The following is a 15,000-nucleotide window of genomic DNA, read 5'->3' as shown; positions in this document are numbered from 1 at the left end:
TAAAAAATTGTGGAAGGAAGGAAGGAAGGGAAAAAGGAGGTAACGAGCTGGCAATGACGCAGCGAAGCACAGCAGGAAAGAGGAACGAATAAATTTTAAAGCTACGGACAGACGGTGCAAGATTGCACGCAATGTTGAAAGAGCCACGTCTGCACTACACAATTCGCAATTTTTTGCTGAAGTAAAAAAAGGAAAGAACGAACGAGTGTTTGAGCCAAGAGTAATTCTAAAGCTCATTGTTAATAAAGAAATTCGTTTAACGATTCTCTGATTACTGTTTTTTATCCCAGACGATAAAAACACATTACTTGCAAAACTTGCGAAAGTTCTAGAAGTTCAAAAAACTAAACTAAATATGAGACTTGAGCATTGATTCCCAAGAGAGTTGAAAGACAAAAGCATGGAGGCCATTGTGGTGCCGTTAACAATGATGCTAATAAAAAAACATTGTGTTAAATGACACCAACGCTACCCCGATAATAAGTGTAATGGCGGCTCAAAGCGAGAGCATCTAGGGGAATTTGAAGTTAAGAGCCTCGGAAATGCGATTTCCAGTGTTTTGATGGGCATCTGCAAGCGCATAAATTTACGTGACCCTTCTCCCTTTTTTCACTGCCTGCTTTTTCTTGACCCTCCTTTTTTAGCTCAAAAAGTTATGGCCCTCTCCTCCTCCCCTCCCTCCCGCGCTAATATCTGACCAGTCTCTTATGAGGAAGTATTCAAACATAAATACGCTAGAAGCTGACGAACGCTTGAGGAAAGCACCAGATCTTGGCTTATGAGCGAATGTGAGCATTATTTTATTTTATTTTCCTCCAAAGAACAGCACGCGTGCTGTGTAATTGTCTTCAGTTACACGATCGCTAGTTTTCAATATTTCATGACTTATTACCTAGGTTTTCTTAGAAATAAAAATTATTTGAAAAATTATTCATAATCCGATATATAAGTAGGAGCTTAGGAGCTGAAGTCATCTACGTTGTTCAGTATTTTGAGCCCAAACGAGAGCTTCTAGGTTGTGGTACAGGATTATATTAAGACAAACAAATCAGGAAAAATCTCTAGAATGTTGGACGGATTAAGACTGACATTCATTTGTATAATTCTGGAGATCATTTTGATCATTCTTGGGATGGCAAAGACAGGTAAGATAAACCGTTTTTTAAAATACTTATTTCAATAGCGCAGCGCGCTGATTCTAAAAATAGCTTAAAGATTCGGACAAACATTGCATTCTGTTTAACCGCTACGAGGATTATACGAACCGATTTTATTATTTTTACTTAAAGTTACAATAAAAACCCATGTAAACTAAGATCAACTGCGATCGGCTATGAAAATTATCTGCTGAAAGTAAACTTGTTTGTCCGAATTTCGCCTTTGTCTTCGTTTTTATGACGTCACAACTGCGCTGCGCTATTAATAAAGTTCTTCAAAACAAAAACAAAAAACAAAAAAAAGAGATAATCTTTTAGTATTGGCGTAGAATGAAGTCATTAAACCGGTGAAATAGATATTAGACAAATACACATTAGTAGACCCTAATTCCATTGTTTTCTTTCGTGTCAATTTGATTATTATGTTGACTAGTAATTTCCATTTCACGGGTTTAATGCCTTCACTCTAAATAACGATTCTCGGTATATTATATTTTACCATTTATTAAGTAATTTCCTTGAAATAGAAGGAGAAATGTCATTTTCTCCAAACTTTGTCTAGTCGTTCATCTCACCATGGATGTTTCTAGTTCACTCTCATTTTTGAATTACTTTGAAAAAACATCCAAAAATGGTCGAGGGAAGACTGGGTCAAGTTTTACAAATATTGCAATATTTCGACTCCAAAAGTAGAAAAAAAAGTTAAATTTAGTTTTGGGTACAATTTTTATTAGTATATAAAAGGAAAATGGCTAAACTGTTTAAATTTCATGCTTTTATTCCTATTCGCAGAAAAATGCGCAGTGCAAAACATGGGAATTATCTTAAACAGACCTGTGAAAAAAACCAGTTTTGGAAAATTTGTTAGGAAAATTTTTACACGACCTTTGCAAACTCTAAGTTTTCGAGAGTATGTGCCTATGGAATATAATCAGTGAAAACGCCTTGATTGACGTCCACCAAAAACTACTTCGTCGCGGTGACGATTCCGCTCGTGTTATTTAGAAGTATTCTAATAATAATAATAACAATAATAATAATAACAATAATAATAATAATAATAATCTTTATTCATGTGTCAATATACTTTAGCATGAAATATACTAATTGAGGACACAAAATAATAATAATAAAAGAAAAAAAAGAAAATAGTTACCAATAAAATCCATATTAACATTAATATATAAAAATTTAAATATCTTAAATCTATAAAATATCTTACTTAAGAACTACAAAGTAAACAATTAGCTCCACAATCATTAATAATTAATGGTGATAAATCCATATTTCTTATTTCCTTTTAAAAAAATTCTCAAACTAGATTCATCCCTAAGGTCCTTTGTCAAACGACCCCATAAAAACGGCCCTAGATACCTGATAGAATGTTTACCATAGGTAACACTATTGAATCGGGGTATACTAAAATCACAGTTCCTTAAATCATACTGACTAGAGTGACCACAGTAAATCCGTGAAACTTTAGTAATACTAAATAGCACAATTTCATGCAAATTCCATTGTTTTCTATTGTTTAACTAGCACTATTTTGTACTATTTAGTAATTAGTGTTTCACGGATTTACTGTGGTCACTCTATTGGGTTTCGTAAATAAATCTAAAATATATGTAGTGTTTAAAAAACGAGTAGGAGTGTTTTATCAGGTATAAAAGCACGAGGCGTAGCCGAGTGCTTTTATACCTGATAAAACACGATCTACGAGTTTTTTGAACTGCTTAAAACACTTATGAACAATTTATAAGATTTTGGTTCAACTGGAGTCACCATACACGTCACGAACATGGATTTTTATACTTCGATAGAGATTTGACGTCACGGGCATGCGCAACCAGATTCAATAGAAGCTCCCACACGTTGGATATTGCGTGCCAAGGCAAAGACAGGCACGTTAGTCAAAGATCATTAGGGTTCACTATGACCTTGATGAAGCTCTATGTCTTCATCTAAACTTGGATGCATACTTCATCCCTGATGAAGTCATCCTCATAGTATTCGAGTAGTCTTTATATAAAGATCACATGTGTCTTTATATAAAATCACTTGAATACTAATGAAGAGGACTTTATCGGGTATAAAGGTTCATGCATGTGACGTGTATGGTGGCTCCAATTGGACCATAAGCTTATGAATTATTAATGAGTGTTTTAAGTAGGACAAAGACCATGCTATTTAAAAAGATCATTGTAAATCTTAGGGGAGAAAAATATTATCATGGATTTAATAAGATTATTTTCTAATCGTTTGTTTAGAGTTCATACATCTCGGGTGCTTTGAAGACAGTATGGGACAGAGAGGTCTCCCAATATTTTTGGGATACGTGGCAAGTATCCAGGAATGCGCAGATAAAGTAGCCAAGGAAAATTTTGTAGTCTTTGGGTTACAACTTAGAACAGAGTGCTGGAGTGGTCCTAACGGGAAAGAGACATACGATAGGAATGGCCCATCGGATCGCTGTATTAATGGTACTGGAAACGACTTGGCGTTTAACGCCTATAAACACGTAAGTATCTCGGACAATTTAACTGTAATGATCCGAACAAATAAAAAAAAGCTTTAATTTTTTAATTTTGGTTAACCTCTGTTTAGGTACCTTCTGTATGCCCCCCACCCCCCCCCCCCCCCCCTCTTCTTTACCCTCAATTTTCATTATAGTGCCTATATTTATCAGTGTGTCTTAATAATCTTTTCAAATAATCAGATATTAAAATGAAAACGGTACACCGGTACTATTCATTAAATAATATAATTAAATTCTTATTTCTCTTTTTCTTTTTTTCTTTTTTTTCTTGTGTAGTTGCCAGGTAAGTCTCAACTTGTTTAACATTATTAACGGCTTTGATTCTATTCATGCCTAACCTTTTAACGAGATGTCATATACTTTTTCACCTAATTTCCGCTTCCTGCTGTTTTGACTTCCGGTTAGTCCAAAAAGCTTCCGCATAAACCAACATGGCCAGCGGTGAGACCTCTTGCTTTTACACTTATTTCCGTTTCCGGCTGTTTTGACTTCCGGTTTGTCCAAAAAGCTTCCCGCTGAAAACCATCTGGTTTTACTTTTCCTAACTAGCGGTGTATTATGGTACTTTAGATATTTTAATAGATTTTATGCTTAGATTTAGCTTAGGAAGCCATACTTTTTAGGAGCCTTTTTTCGATTTTCAAAGGATTTATTTTCGTGAGATTGGAATTTCGTTCAGCTGTTTGATATGAAACTATATAACATTGCTCAATGTTGTTGAGTGTATTATAAACAAGAAACCGCACGATCTTATCGTACAATTCGGAATTGATAGACCGGTTTAATTAAACTGAAAAATATCCTTGTTTGTCTTGTATGTTGTCAGTGAATGGCAGCTGGTCCATTTGGACGCCTTGGGAAGCCTGCTCGGTCACGTGTGGTGGAGGTAGCCAATCACGTAACAGAACCTGTTCCAATCCTCCTCCGTCCTTCGGTGGACTTGATTGCACCGGGCTCAGCAAAGAGACACGAAAATGTGCGACAAAGTATTGTCCAGGTAAAACTTCTATTTTGTCAATAAAAACAGGTGTGGGATAAATTTGATATGAACCATCTCCAAGCTAAAACACGCGAATAACGGTTCGAGCATGGGCATTAGAAAAACTTTCATGAATGCCTTCAATTTTTCGGCTTGAGCATGCGCACTAAACGTGTGCCCAAATTCTAAATTCTATAAATTGACCCATCTCTAAACTACTTTACGGAAATAACGGTTTGAGCATGTGCCAGCAGAAGCTATTGGCGGCATGGGCTTGCTCATGCGCACTATAACATTTTATCGAAACCTCGAAACAACCTCTGGATTGATCTATCAACAGCCACTGACTTGATTAAACATGCGGGCTGAACCTTTTAGAGTATCTAGGTCGACTTGAAAATATAGGAAAATTTTGAAATATAGCAAAGGTACTTACGTCAATATCCAACTTTTTCACTCTTTTTCCTCTTTTATCTTTTGCATCAATGCTATAAAGATTCCTGTCGAAAGAAAAATATAAAAAAAGATAAAATAACATCTCATTTTGAATTTGTACCCCAAGTTCCAGTCTAAATATAAGTCACGGCTAGTTTTTTATAACCATCCCACATGGGAAAGAGTGACCGCGGGCGTTTAGTCATCAGTGACGCAAGCGACATATTGGGTATGCTGGTCATAGTCTAGGGGCCGACTAACCTTTCCCTTAGGCTTCGGCCGAGCTTCCTGATCAGTCTGTAATTCCTCCCGGGATAGCGGTGTTGGTGTCGAAATCGCCAGCGTAGCCGTAAGTCCATACGACGGTTCAGCACTCGATGTCTGGAAGTATGGTCCTGGTTATTTAATAATTAATAATAATAATGATAATAATAATAATAATCATAAAACAGTCTTCCGATCCTAGCACACGAACTGCTAATTTGGAGAAGATACGTGTTCAAAGGTGTATTTTACATTAGCAAAAGATTTATTATTATTTGTTAACATTATTTTATAGTAGGCTTTTTCATGCTAGAGCGTACGATAAAATGCGGAAACATGCCAAAATTTGTCTTTTTATTTTTCTTCTTTGAAATCCTTTTTGGCGGGAAAATGACGTCACAAACTTTGCGCAAAGCTTAATTTATGATCAAAATGACAGTATCTTTTGAAAGACCTTCAAGATGATCTAATAGCCGACGGGGTGCCAAGTTTAAGGGAAACTTTTTGTAAGCCATTGACAATTGTTGTTTTTTTACTTTCTTTACGTCAGCCTGTCGCTCCATTATTTATGAACCTATCGCTGATCCAAATAAGATTCTAACGAATCACGGGATTGAAGTGCATATGACTGAAAGTGACCAGATGTGTCGAATCAAGTGTTACCTTAACTATGACTGCGTGTCGTACAACCTTGGTCCTTCACCAACACCTGGAATGATGGTCTGTCAACTGAACGACGCTGATCGTTACCAACACCCACAAGATTACCAGGAAAGACCAGGATACTCGTACCGAGGAATAGAGGTAAGTATATCCACTTTTTATCTTGGCTTATTTAATCTTGCTTGCACAGTACGTTATTGCAATCCCAGCAGATCGATCGTCAATCTTGGTGAAAGCCAACGACTGAAGTGGAATTTAGAAGTTCGTCATTAATTATTTTCATTACTCAGAAAATATCGCGATGCATTCTCGCCGAGCACGAGTGCTAACCTCATGGTCAAACAGAGAGGCATCGATAAATCGTGATAACACAATAAAATCATTCAGTAGAGTCAGTCAAGTAATGCGGCTTTGTTTCTTTACAGAATGCTTGCAGAAGTAATCCATGTGTAGCTAACACCACGTGTCAGGCTGGATTTGGCGAGGAACAGTACCGATGTGTCTGATGCACAGGCTCGTCAAACACTAGTGCTGCGTTTTGCAACTATTCTCAAAGCAATGAAATAATAGACTTAGACTCTTTGCTACTCAAAGTCAATACGCAGGCATCTTACAAGGCAATTCAAGGCAATTCATGGACTAGCTCTTACTTACATCTCTGAGCTCATACAAGAATACAAGCCTGTTCGTTCGCTCCGATCATCCTCACACTACTTGCTGTCTGTTCCTCACGTGAACACACCACATTACGGGCATCACTCTTTATCTGTTACTGGCCCGATACTTTGAAACTCTTTGCCTGATGGCATAAGTACAATTGACTCTTTAGATCTATTTAAGTCATCATTTAAATCATATTTTTTACACCAGTAAATATAATAAATCCGGCGCGCTCATTGGCTACAATTCACGTCTTATGCAGCTATATTCACCTACACGCGCACGCTCGTTTGTCGATTTGTGCCGCTTGCAGAGATAAATGATAAAAAAATCTTAACGCTGTCACAATGTAGCGTCGTGCAAAATTTAAGGGTTTTGCCCTCGGCCTCTTGAATCTCAAAACATGTAAAGTTCTTCAATAAATTCTTATAGATTTTTCAACGGGTTTTGAGCGCGCGCACATCATGGGCTCAAATCGAACGTTCAAAAGTAGGTGGTCACCTTAAATTAATAGGACGTTTGCACGATGTCATCATTTGACTCCCACTACCAAGATGCTTCGCGAAATTTCTTTCTTATTTAAATTTGTATTCCCTCATGAGAATAGCAAGACAATTGGTGCTAATTAACTGAACAAAAGAAAGTGTGCAAGGGAGTCTGGTAGTAGAGGTCAATGACGCCATCGTGCAAACGTCCTATTAAATTTAACCAAAACCAATACGTATCCACTGCTTAGCTACCGTTGAATGACGTAACAAAGATGACGATAATGTTGTATGACGTAACAAAGATGACGATAATGTTGTATGACGTAACAAAGATGACGATAATGTTGTATGACGTAACAAAGATGACGATAATGTTGTATGACGTAACAAAGATGACGATAATGTTGTATGACGTAACAAAGATGACGATAATGTTGTATGACGTAACAAAGATGACGATAATGTTGTATGACGTTACAAACATGGCCGACATGTTGGATCAAGTAACAAGTATTACTGCGCGCAATGATATAATTAGCCCACAAAAATACTTCATTATAGAAACGTTGTAGTATACAAATATACAATATCTAATGCTTTGCAAAATTTAAATTTGCTCCTAAAATGTACTTGAAAATTCACGGTTTTCAAAGTTTATGCTCGTGAAGCGTCCAATACATGCGGTTTCGATTTGTCAGGTACTAATCCTTTGATTACAAGTTATACGTCGTTGCGGCCATGTTGGTGCAATTAAACAAAAGATTTCTCATTTCAATCCATTATTAAAAGCACCAAGATGGCCGCTATGTTTTTGTCTTTTGACTCTCTTTGAAGTGCTTGCAACCGATCAATGAAATAATTTAGGCCTTAAACATTACCTATTTTCCCTATTACATTGCTAATGAGTCATGTGTCACTCAAATCATGCTTTCCATATTCTTCTAATACAAAGCCTCTTTACACAAAGTATCATTCTGGAAATTTGTTTGCCAAACGTTCTAATTAAATCCCTTTCCGTTAAAAACAATCGGTTTTTTAATGTTCTTAGTCGTGTTCGCAACAAAAGATGTAGTCTTAACATAACTATATTGTTTGACAATAAAGCTACAGTAATTAATATAGGTCTTTCTTACTTTGTTTTTCTCAAAATTATCGGTTGCAAGCACTACATGGGTCTTCATCATGTAGCAACTATTGTGATGCAAAATAAACTTTCCTAGGGATCGAAAAAACATGAATGCTAAGAATCGATTTAAAAAAATGTTTAATATCTACTGAAAATCTAAGGGTATTTATTTTGTATTCCTCCGATCTGAGGAAGAAAAGGTATTTCTGGGGTGCAAACGTTAATGTACATGATCAATATTTTATGACATTATGTTTTATGCATTACTGTCTTATAGTCTTATTTGTTTCAAAAGAAAATGTTCGTAATTACATAGTATTGCATAAGTCAAAGTGAAGTCAGGGTAAACAAGAAACATGACTTAGTTACCTGAAGATCAAACAGAGGCTTCTCTTTATAAGATAGGATAGGATAGGATAGAGGAGAACTTTATTTAGCTACAGTAAACTCATGAGGATTTTACAAAGAAATACTAGATGAATATATCTTAAAACTAATACTAAATCTATAATATAATTTAAAACTGCTAAATCTGTTAAATATTGTACTATAAATTATAAAACACCTGCTCTCCATAATGCTGTGCTAATTAATGCTACTTCTAAGAAGTGATAAGCTTACCGTAATCTTGTCGAAATTTGCTTAGAGTATTTGTCTTTCGCAGATCATTTGGCAGACCGTTTATCGCCGGTATCGTATTATCAAAGAACATCGACTAAAAACTCAAGCATAATGAATAGATTAAGATTGTATCTTATTTGTTTTATTCAAATTATAATTCAGTTGGGAACTTTTGCTGTAGTCAGCGCTGGTAAGTATTCATTGAACCACTTTATAAATTAAGTAACTGCTTTTGTTTTTTTTCAGATCTTTCGATCTAAGCTTGTAGTACTCGCAACTAAATTGCTTATTATAAGTTTTGGTCAATTCATGATTTAAAACTATGCAAAAAGCCATATAAAATAAAGAAATTTTGCTTTTACTGAAATCATAACAAGTTAGAAGTGTTCGTATGTGAGAAAACCAGTCAAGTGTTGATCACTCATTTTTTTTGTCTTTTTGGCATATAACCATGATTGCCCTCCTTAACACTCTTTATAATAATAATAATAATAATAACTTTATTTAAGTCTCTATCTTCTAGCCGGGCACAAGTACCCTACTAATCGGGGAGACTATAACATAATACTAGAAATGTAAATGATAATATAAACAGTAAATAAAATATAAATATAAATATAAATATAAATATAAATATAAATATGAATATGAATATGAATATGAATATGAATATGAATATGAATATGAATATGAATATGAATATGAATATGTAATTATGAATGATGAATATTGAATATGAATATGAATATGAATATGAATGAATATGAATATGAATATGAATATGAATATGAATATGAATATGATATTGATTAATATGAATTGAATATGCAATTATGAATATGAATATGAATATGAATATGAATATTGAATATGAATATGAATATGAATATGAATTAGGAATCTGAATATGGAATATTGAATATGCATATGAATATTGAATATTGAATATGAATATGAATTGAATTATTTGAATATGCATATGAATATGAATATGAATATGAATATTTACTATGAATATGAATATGAATATGAAATATGACTATTGAATATGATATGAATATGAATATGAATATGAATATGAATATGAAATAATTGAATATGCCTATGATGCTTGAATATGAATATGAATTGCCTATGATATGCTATGAAATGAGCTCTGCTAGCTTCGGGCATCTCCCATGAAATAGGAAGCGAAGGAAGGTGAAAAGGAGTAGGAGAGGAGGAAAGAAGATGAGGAAGAGGGAAGTGAAGGAGGGGGGGTAAAGAAAGGAAAGGAAGAGGGGAAATGAAAGGAAGAGGAAGAGGAAGAGGAAGGAGGAAGAGGGAGAAGGAGGATAGAGAAGAGGAAGAGGGAGAGAAGATGAGAGAAGAGGAAACAAGAAAGTAGAAACAGAAACATAACAAAACAGAAACGAACAAAACAAAAGAAAGAAAGAGAGAGAAAGAGAAAGAGAAAGAGAAATAGAAAGACAAATACAAAGACAAAACAAGACAAAGAGAAAAAATGAAAAAAATAGAAAGAGAAATAAACTAATAGAAAATACAAATGATAAATATAAAACAAAGATAATAAATAATAAATACAAATATAAATAAATATAAATAGAATATAAATATAAATATAAATATAAATATAAATATAAATGTAAATATAAATATAAATTTAAATATAAATATATATAAATATATAGGTAGATATAAGTCTATGAAATATAAATATAAATATGATTCCGTTAAAAAAATAAAAAATAATAATAATAATAATAATAAAAAAAGATAAATAACTATAGATATAGTTTCGATATTTGTTGAACTCACTCAGTTCTCATAGTAAGAGTAAATAGATAGATTAATATGATTGAAGCGAGTGTTACTTTATCAACTTAGTCAGGTCTGAAACTCTTATTCCTTTCTTAAATGCTTGAAGGGATGGCGATGATCTTAACGAAGTACTAAGCTTAGACCATAAGTGTGGTCCAAAATACCTTAGGCTATTTCTCCCATACTTTACAGTGCTATAGCTAGGCAATGAAAAGTCTATGTTCCTTAGATTATATTTATGCGTGAGTGATTTAAATAAGTCAATTAAAGTTCGTGGTAATAACTTATTTTTGATTTTGTACATGAAGATCACAATGTTCTGGAGTCTTCTGTTGTACAATGTGGTGAGCTTTGCTCTCTTCAATAGTTCTTCGTAGGGTGACTCATAGTCGCAGTATACAGCTCTCAGTCCTCTTTCGTTGATTCGCTCTAGTTTATTTTTGTCGCCTGCTTTGCAAAAGTGCCAGACTAGACTGCAGTAATCAAAGTGAGGTAGAATGGCTGACTTGTAAATCTGCAGTTTCGCGTGGATGGGTATTAATTTACGTAACCGTGTGAGGATTCCTATCTTCTTGCTTGTTGTAGAACAAATAGATGATATATGGTCTGTAAATATCAGTTCCTTGTCCAGGGTCACTCCTAGCAGTTTAAATTTATCTTCCTGACTGATGTTAAAATTGCCTATAACAACGTTCCTTGCATCTTGTACGTGTTTGTCTCTGGTCATTACCATGGCTTTATATTTACTGATGTTGCCTTTCAAATAGTTCCGTCTGTACCAATCTGCGGTGTTACTACCATCCTGTTCTATAGAATTAATAACCTCTTTCATTTCCTTGTGTGATGAGTAGAGTTGGTGGTCGTCTGCATACATTGAAAGTTGTGATTTTATTTCCTCATAGAACAGATCGTTTTGGAATATGTTCCAAAGGGCTGGTCCCAGTGCAGAACCCTGTGGACATCCTCTGTTTACTAATTTCCAGTCGCTAGTGTAGTTTCCAATTCTCACTCTGTTTTCCCTGTCTTCGAAGTATGATTTAAAGAGCTTGATGGAGTCGTTTGAGAGACCATAGGACTGTAATTTAGCTAGCAATAAAGGCGGGTACATGGAGTCGAAGGCCTTACTCATATCGGTTGATAAGACGGCTGCTGATTCATTGTTGTCTAATGACTGTTTCCAATCTTCCACTAATCGAACTAAGGTAGTCTCGCAACTATAAGTACTTCTGTAAGCTGACATGAATACATCAAGGATATTTTCAGATAGTTCTTTCAGCTGCAGGCAGAGAAGTTTTTCAAAAACTTTATCCACTGATATTAGCACGGTGACTGGTCTGTAATTCTCTATGCACAAAGGATCATCGTTCTTGTGAATTGGAGTCCATTCTCCGCGTTTCCATTCCTTTGGCCACACCCCTTGCATGATAGCCTGATTGTACATCGTTGTTAGAGGCCCTGTTAGTTCCTCTACTGCCAGCTTAAGAATACTTGGGGGTATGAGATCATATCCCATTGCCTTGTTAGGGTTTAAATTATTCAAAGCTGAAAGTACCTCGCTGTGTTCGATGGTTCTAAAGCTGAATATATTTTCGGCCCATTTGTCCTTGATCTTTTCAACACTCACATGATTCGAGAGAAGGCCTTCAGTTACTCTTGGTATGTCCCCGATGTTGTCTGCTATTGTAGAAAAATAGTTGACAAACATTCCTGCCACTTTACTCTGATCTTGAACCACTTCGTCTCCAGCCTTAAGTATAATCTCGTTGTTATCTTTATTCTTGTTATTCATAAAAGGTGCAAAAGTTCTATAAAAGGATCTGGGATTTTCTTTTAGGTCCGCAGCTTTAATTCTCCAATAGCTCTTTATTGCTTTCCTTCTGAGACGGGATGCGACGTTTCTCCAATGTCTCATCTCTTTCAGACTTGCTTCGGTTTGTAACCTTTTGTGTCTTTTTGCCGATCTTCTTTTCTTTCTTATTGCCTCTTTCCATTCCGCTGTTATATAAGGTGCATCTCTTTCCCTCACTCTCATTTTTTTCAGGGGCATGTGTTGGTCTAGTACTTTGATCATTTCGGTGTGCCAGGTTGTGTACTGCTCGTCTACAGAGCTTAAATTATGTAAATTAAGATTTCCCATAGCATTTTTTATGTCTTCCTTGACTTTATTTTCATCTAGGTGTCTTGAGCTCCTAAAAGATATGACTTTGAATGGATGTTGTTTCACTTTGGGTTTCAGAAAGCCATAGATCATAGCGTGATCACTCAGACCAAAATCAATGACTCCCGCTGTATCAAACAAATTATCCCTGTTGGTAAGAATTACATCTATGAGTGTTTCGCTGGTGGGAGTTACTCTCGTACACTCTTCGATTAGACATGTAAGACCAAATACATCTTCTAGATCGTTAAGAATCTTTCCTTCTATACTGCTTGGCTTGAGCTTATTAAGATTTAAATCACCAAGGACCATTACGGTCTGTCTCTTGTGAAGAGCCCATGTGAGTATGTGATTCAGTTCGTCTTGCAGATCCGAGTAATATTTACTGTTGGGTGATCTTGATGGTGGCCTGTATAATCCTAAAACGACCGAGTTATGTTCACCAATCTCGACGTCTAGAGCGAGGGGTTCCAGTGTGCTGTAAGTTTTCGTCAGCTTCAGTCGTTTGACTGCTATCCCCGATTTTATGAACGCCATCACTCCTCCTCCGCCTTTCGCCCTGTCATTTCTGAACATTCGATATCCAGCAAGCTTAAATAAACTGTTTGGATATGTAGAGTCGATTTTGGTCTCAGTCAATATTAGTATATTATGCCACTGATTAGTGCCAGAATCTTCTTAGAAAAAAGTATAACTATATTTTTCCTCGGGCTCAAATCGAACCTTGCCTATAAAACATCGTGTCGATCTATACGTTTGTGAATTACAGCAACAAAAAATAAATAAATGAATAGAAAAGTGTAAATAGAGCTTCGTTACAGTAATAACGTCGATTGATATTTACAGCTCACCGCAAGAGAATACACAAAAATATGACAGCACATCGATCACTTCTAACCATAAAAGTTTGAAAAACACGGCGAAACTTTATATATTTTCCTTTATATATTTATGTATATATTTATTAAAATATTCAAATAGGTTTCCCATGTGTGCGAATGCCTACAAATAGACGTTAACTTTGCCTAACTATTTCACGGGCTCAGTAAGACCACTCTTACGATCTACTAGCCACTATTTAAACAAAATATATTGATGAATTTTCAGTAACAATTTCTAATCGCTTTTTGTAGAGTTCATACATCTCGGGTGCTTTAGGGATACCAGAGATAGGGCTCTCCCAGTGAATCTAGGACGCGTTACAAGTGTTCAGGAATGTGCCGACAAAGCAGCTGAAAAGAATTGGGCAATATTTAGTGTTCAGAATGGAGGAGAGTGTAGGAGCGGCCCTAATGGAGAAGACACCTACAATAAGTAAAATGCGCATGTGAACTTTTAAGAATTTGATATCAGTAGATCATCATCATCACCATCATCATCATCATCATCATCATCATCATCGCCACCATCATCAACATCATCATCACCACCAACATCATCAACATCATCATCATCATCACCATCATCATCATCACCATCATCATCATCATCATCATTATCACCATCAACATCACCATCATCATCATCATCATCATCATCACCACCACCATAATAATCATCATCATCATCTTTATCATTATCACCATCATCATCATCACCACCACCACCATAATCATCATCATCATCTTTATCATTATCATCATCATCATCAACATCATCATTATCAACATCAACAACATCATCATCATCATCATCATCTTTATCATTATCACCATCATCATCAACATCATCATTATCATCATCACCATCACCATCATCACCACCACCATAATCATCATCATCATCTTTATCATTATCATCATCATCAACATCATCATCATCAACATCACCATGATCATTAACACCACCATCATCATCATCACTATCATCACCATCATCATTATCATCATCACCACCACCATCATCATTATCCTCATCATCATCATCAACATCAACATCATCATCAACAACAACAACTTCACCATCATCATCATCATCATCATCATTATTATTATTATTATTATTATCATTATTATTATTATTAACCCACGAGTAATCTTACTTACGGACTTTATTTATTAGGCATGGTAAAAGAGACGGCTGTAGAGATGGA

The 15,000-nt window shown here is 35.3% G+C and overlaps 5 protein-coding genes across 12 annotated transcripts in view; 3 read left to right on the top strand and 2 right to left on the bottom strand.

Moving 5' to 3' along the window:
- Nucleotides 1–6,175, bottom strand: part of LOC148911262 (uncharacterized) — a 17,026-nt gene extending 10,851 nt beyond the window's left edge. For 6 of the 7 annotated variants that reach the window (XM_089029503.1, XM_089029499.1, XM_089029500.1 and 3 more), the window contains exons 1-3: nt 6,035–6,175; nt 5,369–5,502; nt 5,109–5,172 (exon numbers count right to left, since the gene is read on the bottom strand). In XM_089029503.1, the coding sequence (XP_088885629.1) occupies nt 5,109–5,172; nt 5,369–5,466 (162 nt within the window). In that variant the 5' untranslated portion in view covers nt 5,467–5,502; nt 6,035–6,175. The remainder of the gene's footprint in view (nt 1–5,108; nt 5,173–5,368; nt 5,503–6,034) is intronic. The other variant, XM_089029502.1, reaches the window with a different exon arrangement.
- On the top strand, nt 956–3,750 carry LOC148911263 (uncharacterized). Its single transcript, XM_089029505.1, has 2 exons — nt 956–1,145; nt 3,425–3,750. Exons 1-2 carry the CDS (start codon nt 1,067–1,069, stop codon nt 3,730–3,732), a joined length of 387 nt encoding a protein of 128 aa, XP_088885631.1. The 5' UTR covers nt 956–1,066; the 3' UTR covers nt 3,733–3,750.
- On the top strand, nt 3,956–7,131 carry LOC148911261 (thrombospondin-2-like). 2 transcript variants are annotated; one of them, XM_089029493.1, is made up of 3 exons: nt 3,963–4,690; nt 5,922–6,175; nt 6,460–7,131. In XM_089029493.1, exons 1-3 carry the CDS (start codon nt 4,510–4,512, stop codon nt 6,538–6,540), a joined length of 516 nt encoding a protein of 171 aa, XP_088885619.1. In that variant the 5' UTR covers nt 3,963–4,509; the 3' UTR covers nt 6,541–7,131. The 2 variants fall into 2 exon arrangements, with proteins under 2 accessions (XP_088885618.1, XP_088885619.1); XM_089029492.1 differs by lacking the exon at nt 6,460–7,131 and having other exon boundaries at nt 3,956–4,690; nt 5,922–6,449.
- A 1,889-nt stretch (nt 7,132–9,020) lies between these two features.
- Nucleotides 9,021–15,000, top strand: part of LOC148911259 (uncharacterized) — a 6,109-nt gene continuing 129 nt past the window's right edge. The window contains exons 1-3 of the mRNA XM_089029507.1: nt 9,021–9,119; nt 14,042–14,222; nt 14,970–15,000. The exon at nt 14,970–15,000 is cut by the window's right edge and continues 129 nt beyond it. Coding sequence (XP_088885633.1) covers nt 9,041–9,119; nt 14,042–14,222; nt 14,970–15,000 — 291 coding nt within the window. The 5' untranslated portion in view covers nt 9,021–9,040. The remainder of the gene's footprint in view (nt 9,120–14,041; nt 14,223–14,969) is intronic.
- Nucleotides 10,735–13,710, bottom strand: LOC148911260 (uncharacterized). Its single transcript, XM_089029489.1, has one exon. It carries the CDS (start codon nt 13,482–13,484, stop codon nt 10,800–10,802), a length of 2,685 nt encoding a protein of 894 aa, XP_088885615.1. The 5' UTR covers nt 13,485–13,710; the 3' UTR covers nt 10,735–10,799.

The sequence above is a fragment of the Actinia tenebrosa genome, unplaced genomic scaffold (genome assembly GCF_029948245.1).
Source record: "Actinia tenebrosa isolate PJP-AT-01 unplaced genomic scaffold, QUT_ActTen_1.0 PGA_scaffold14__42_contigs__length_11649687, whole genome shotgun sequence".
Taxonomy (NCBI): Eukaryota; Metazoa; Cnidaria; class Anthozoa; order Actiniaria; family Actiniidae; genus Actinia; species Actinia tenebrosa.
Note: the sequence above shows the minus strand (reverse complement) of the source record. Positions and strands in the feature narration are given on the sequence as shown.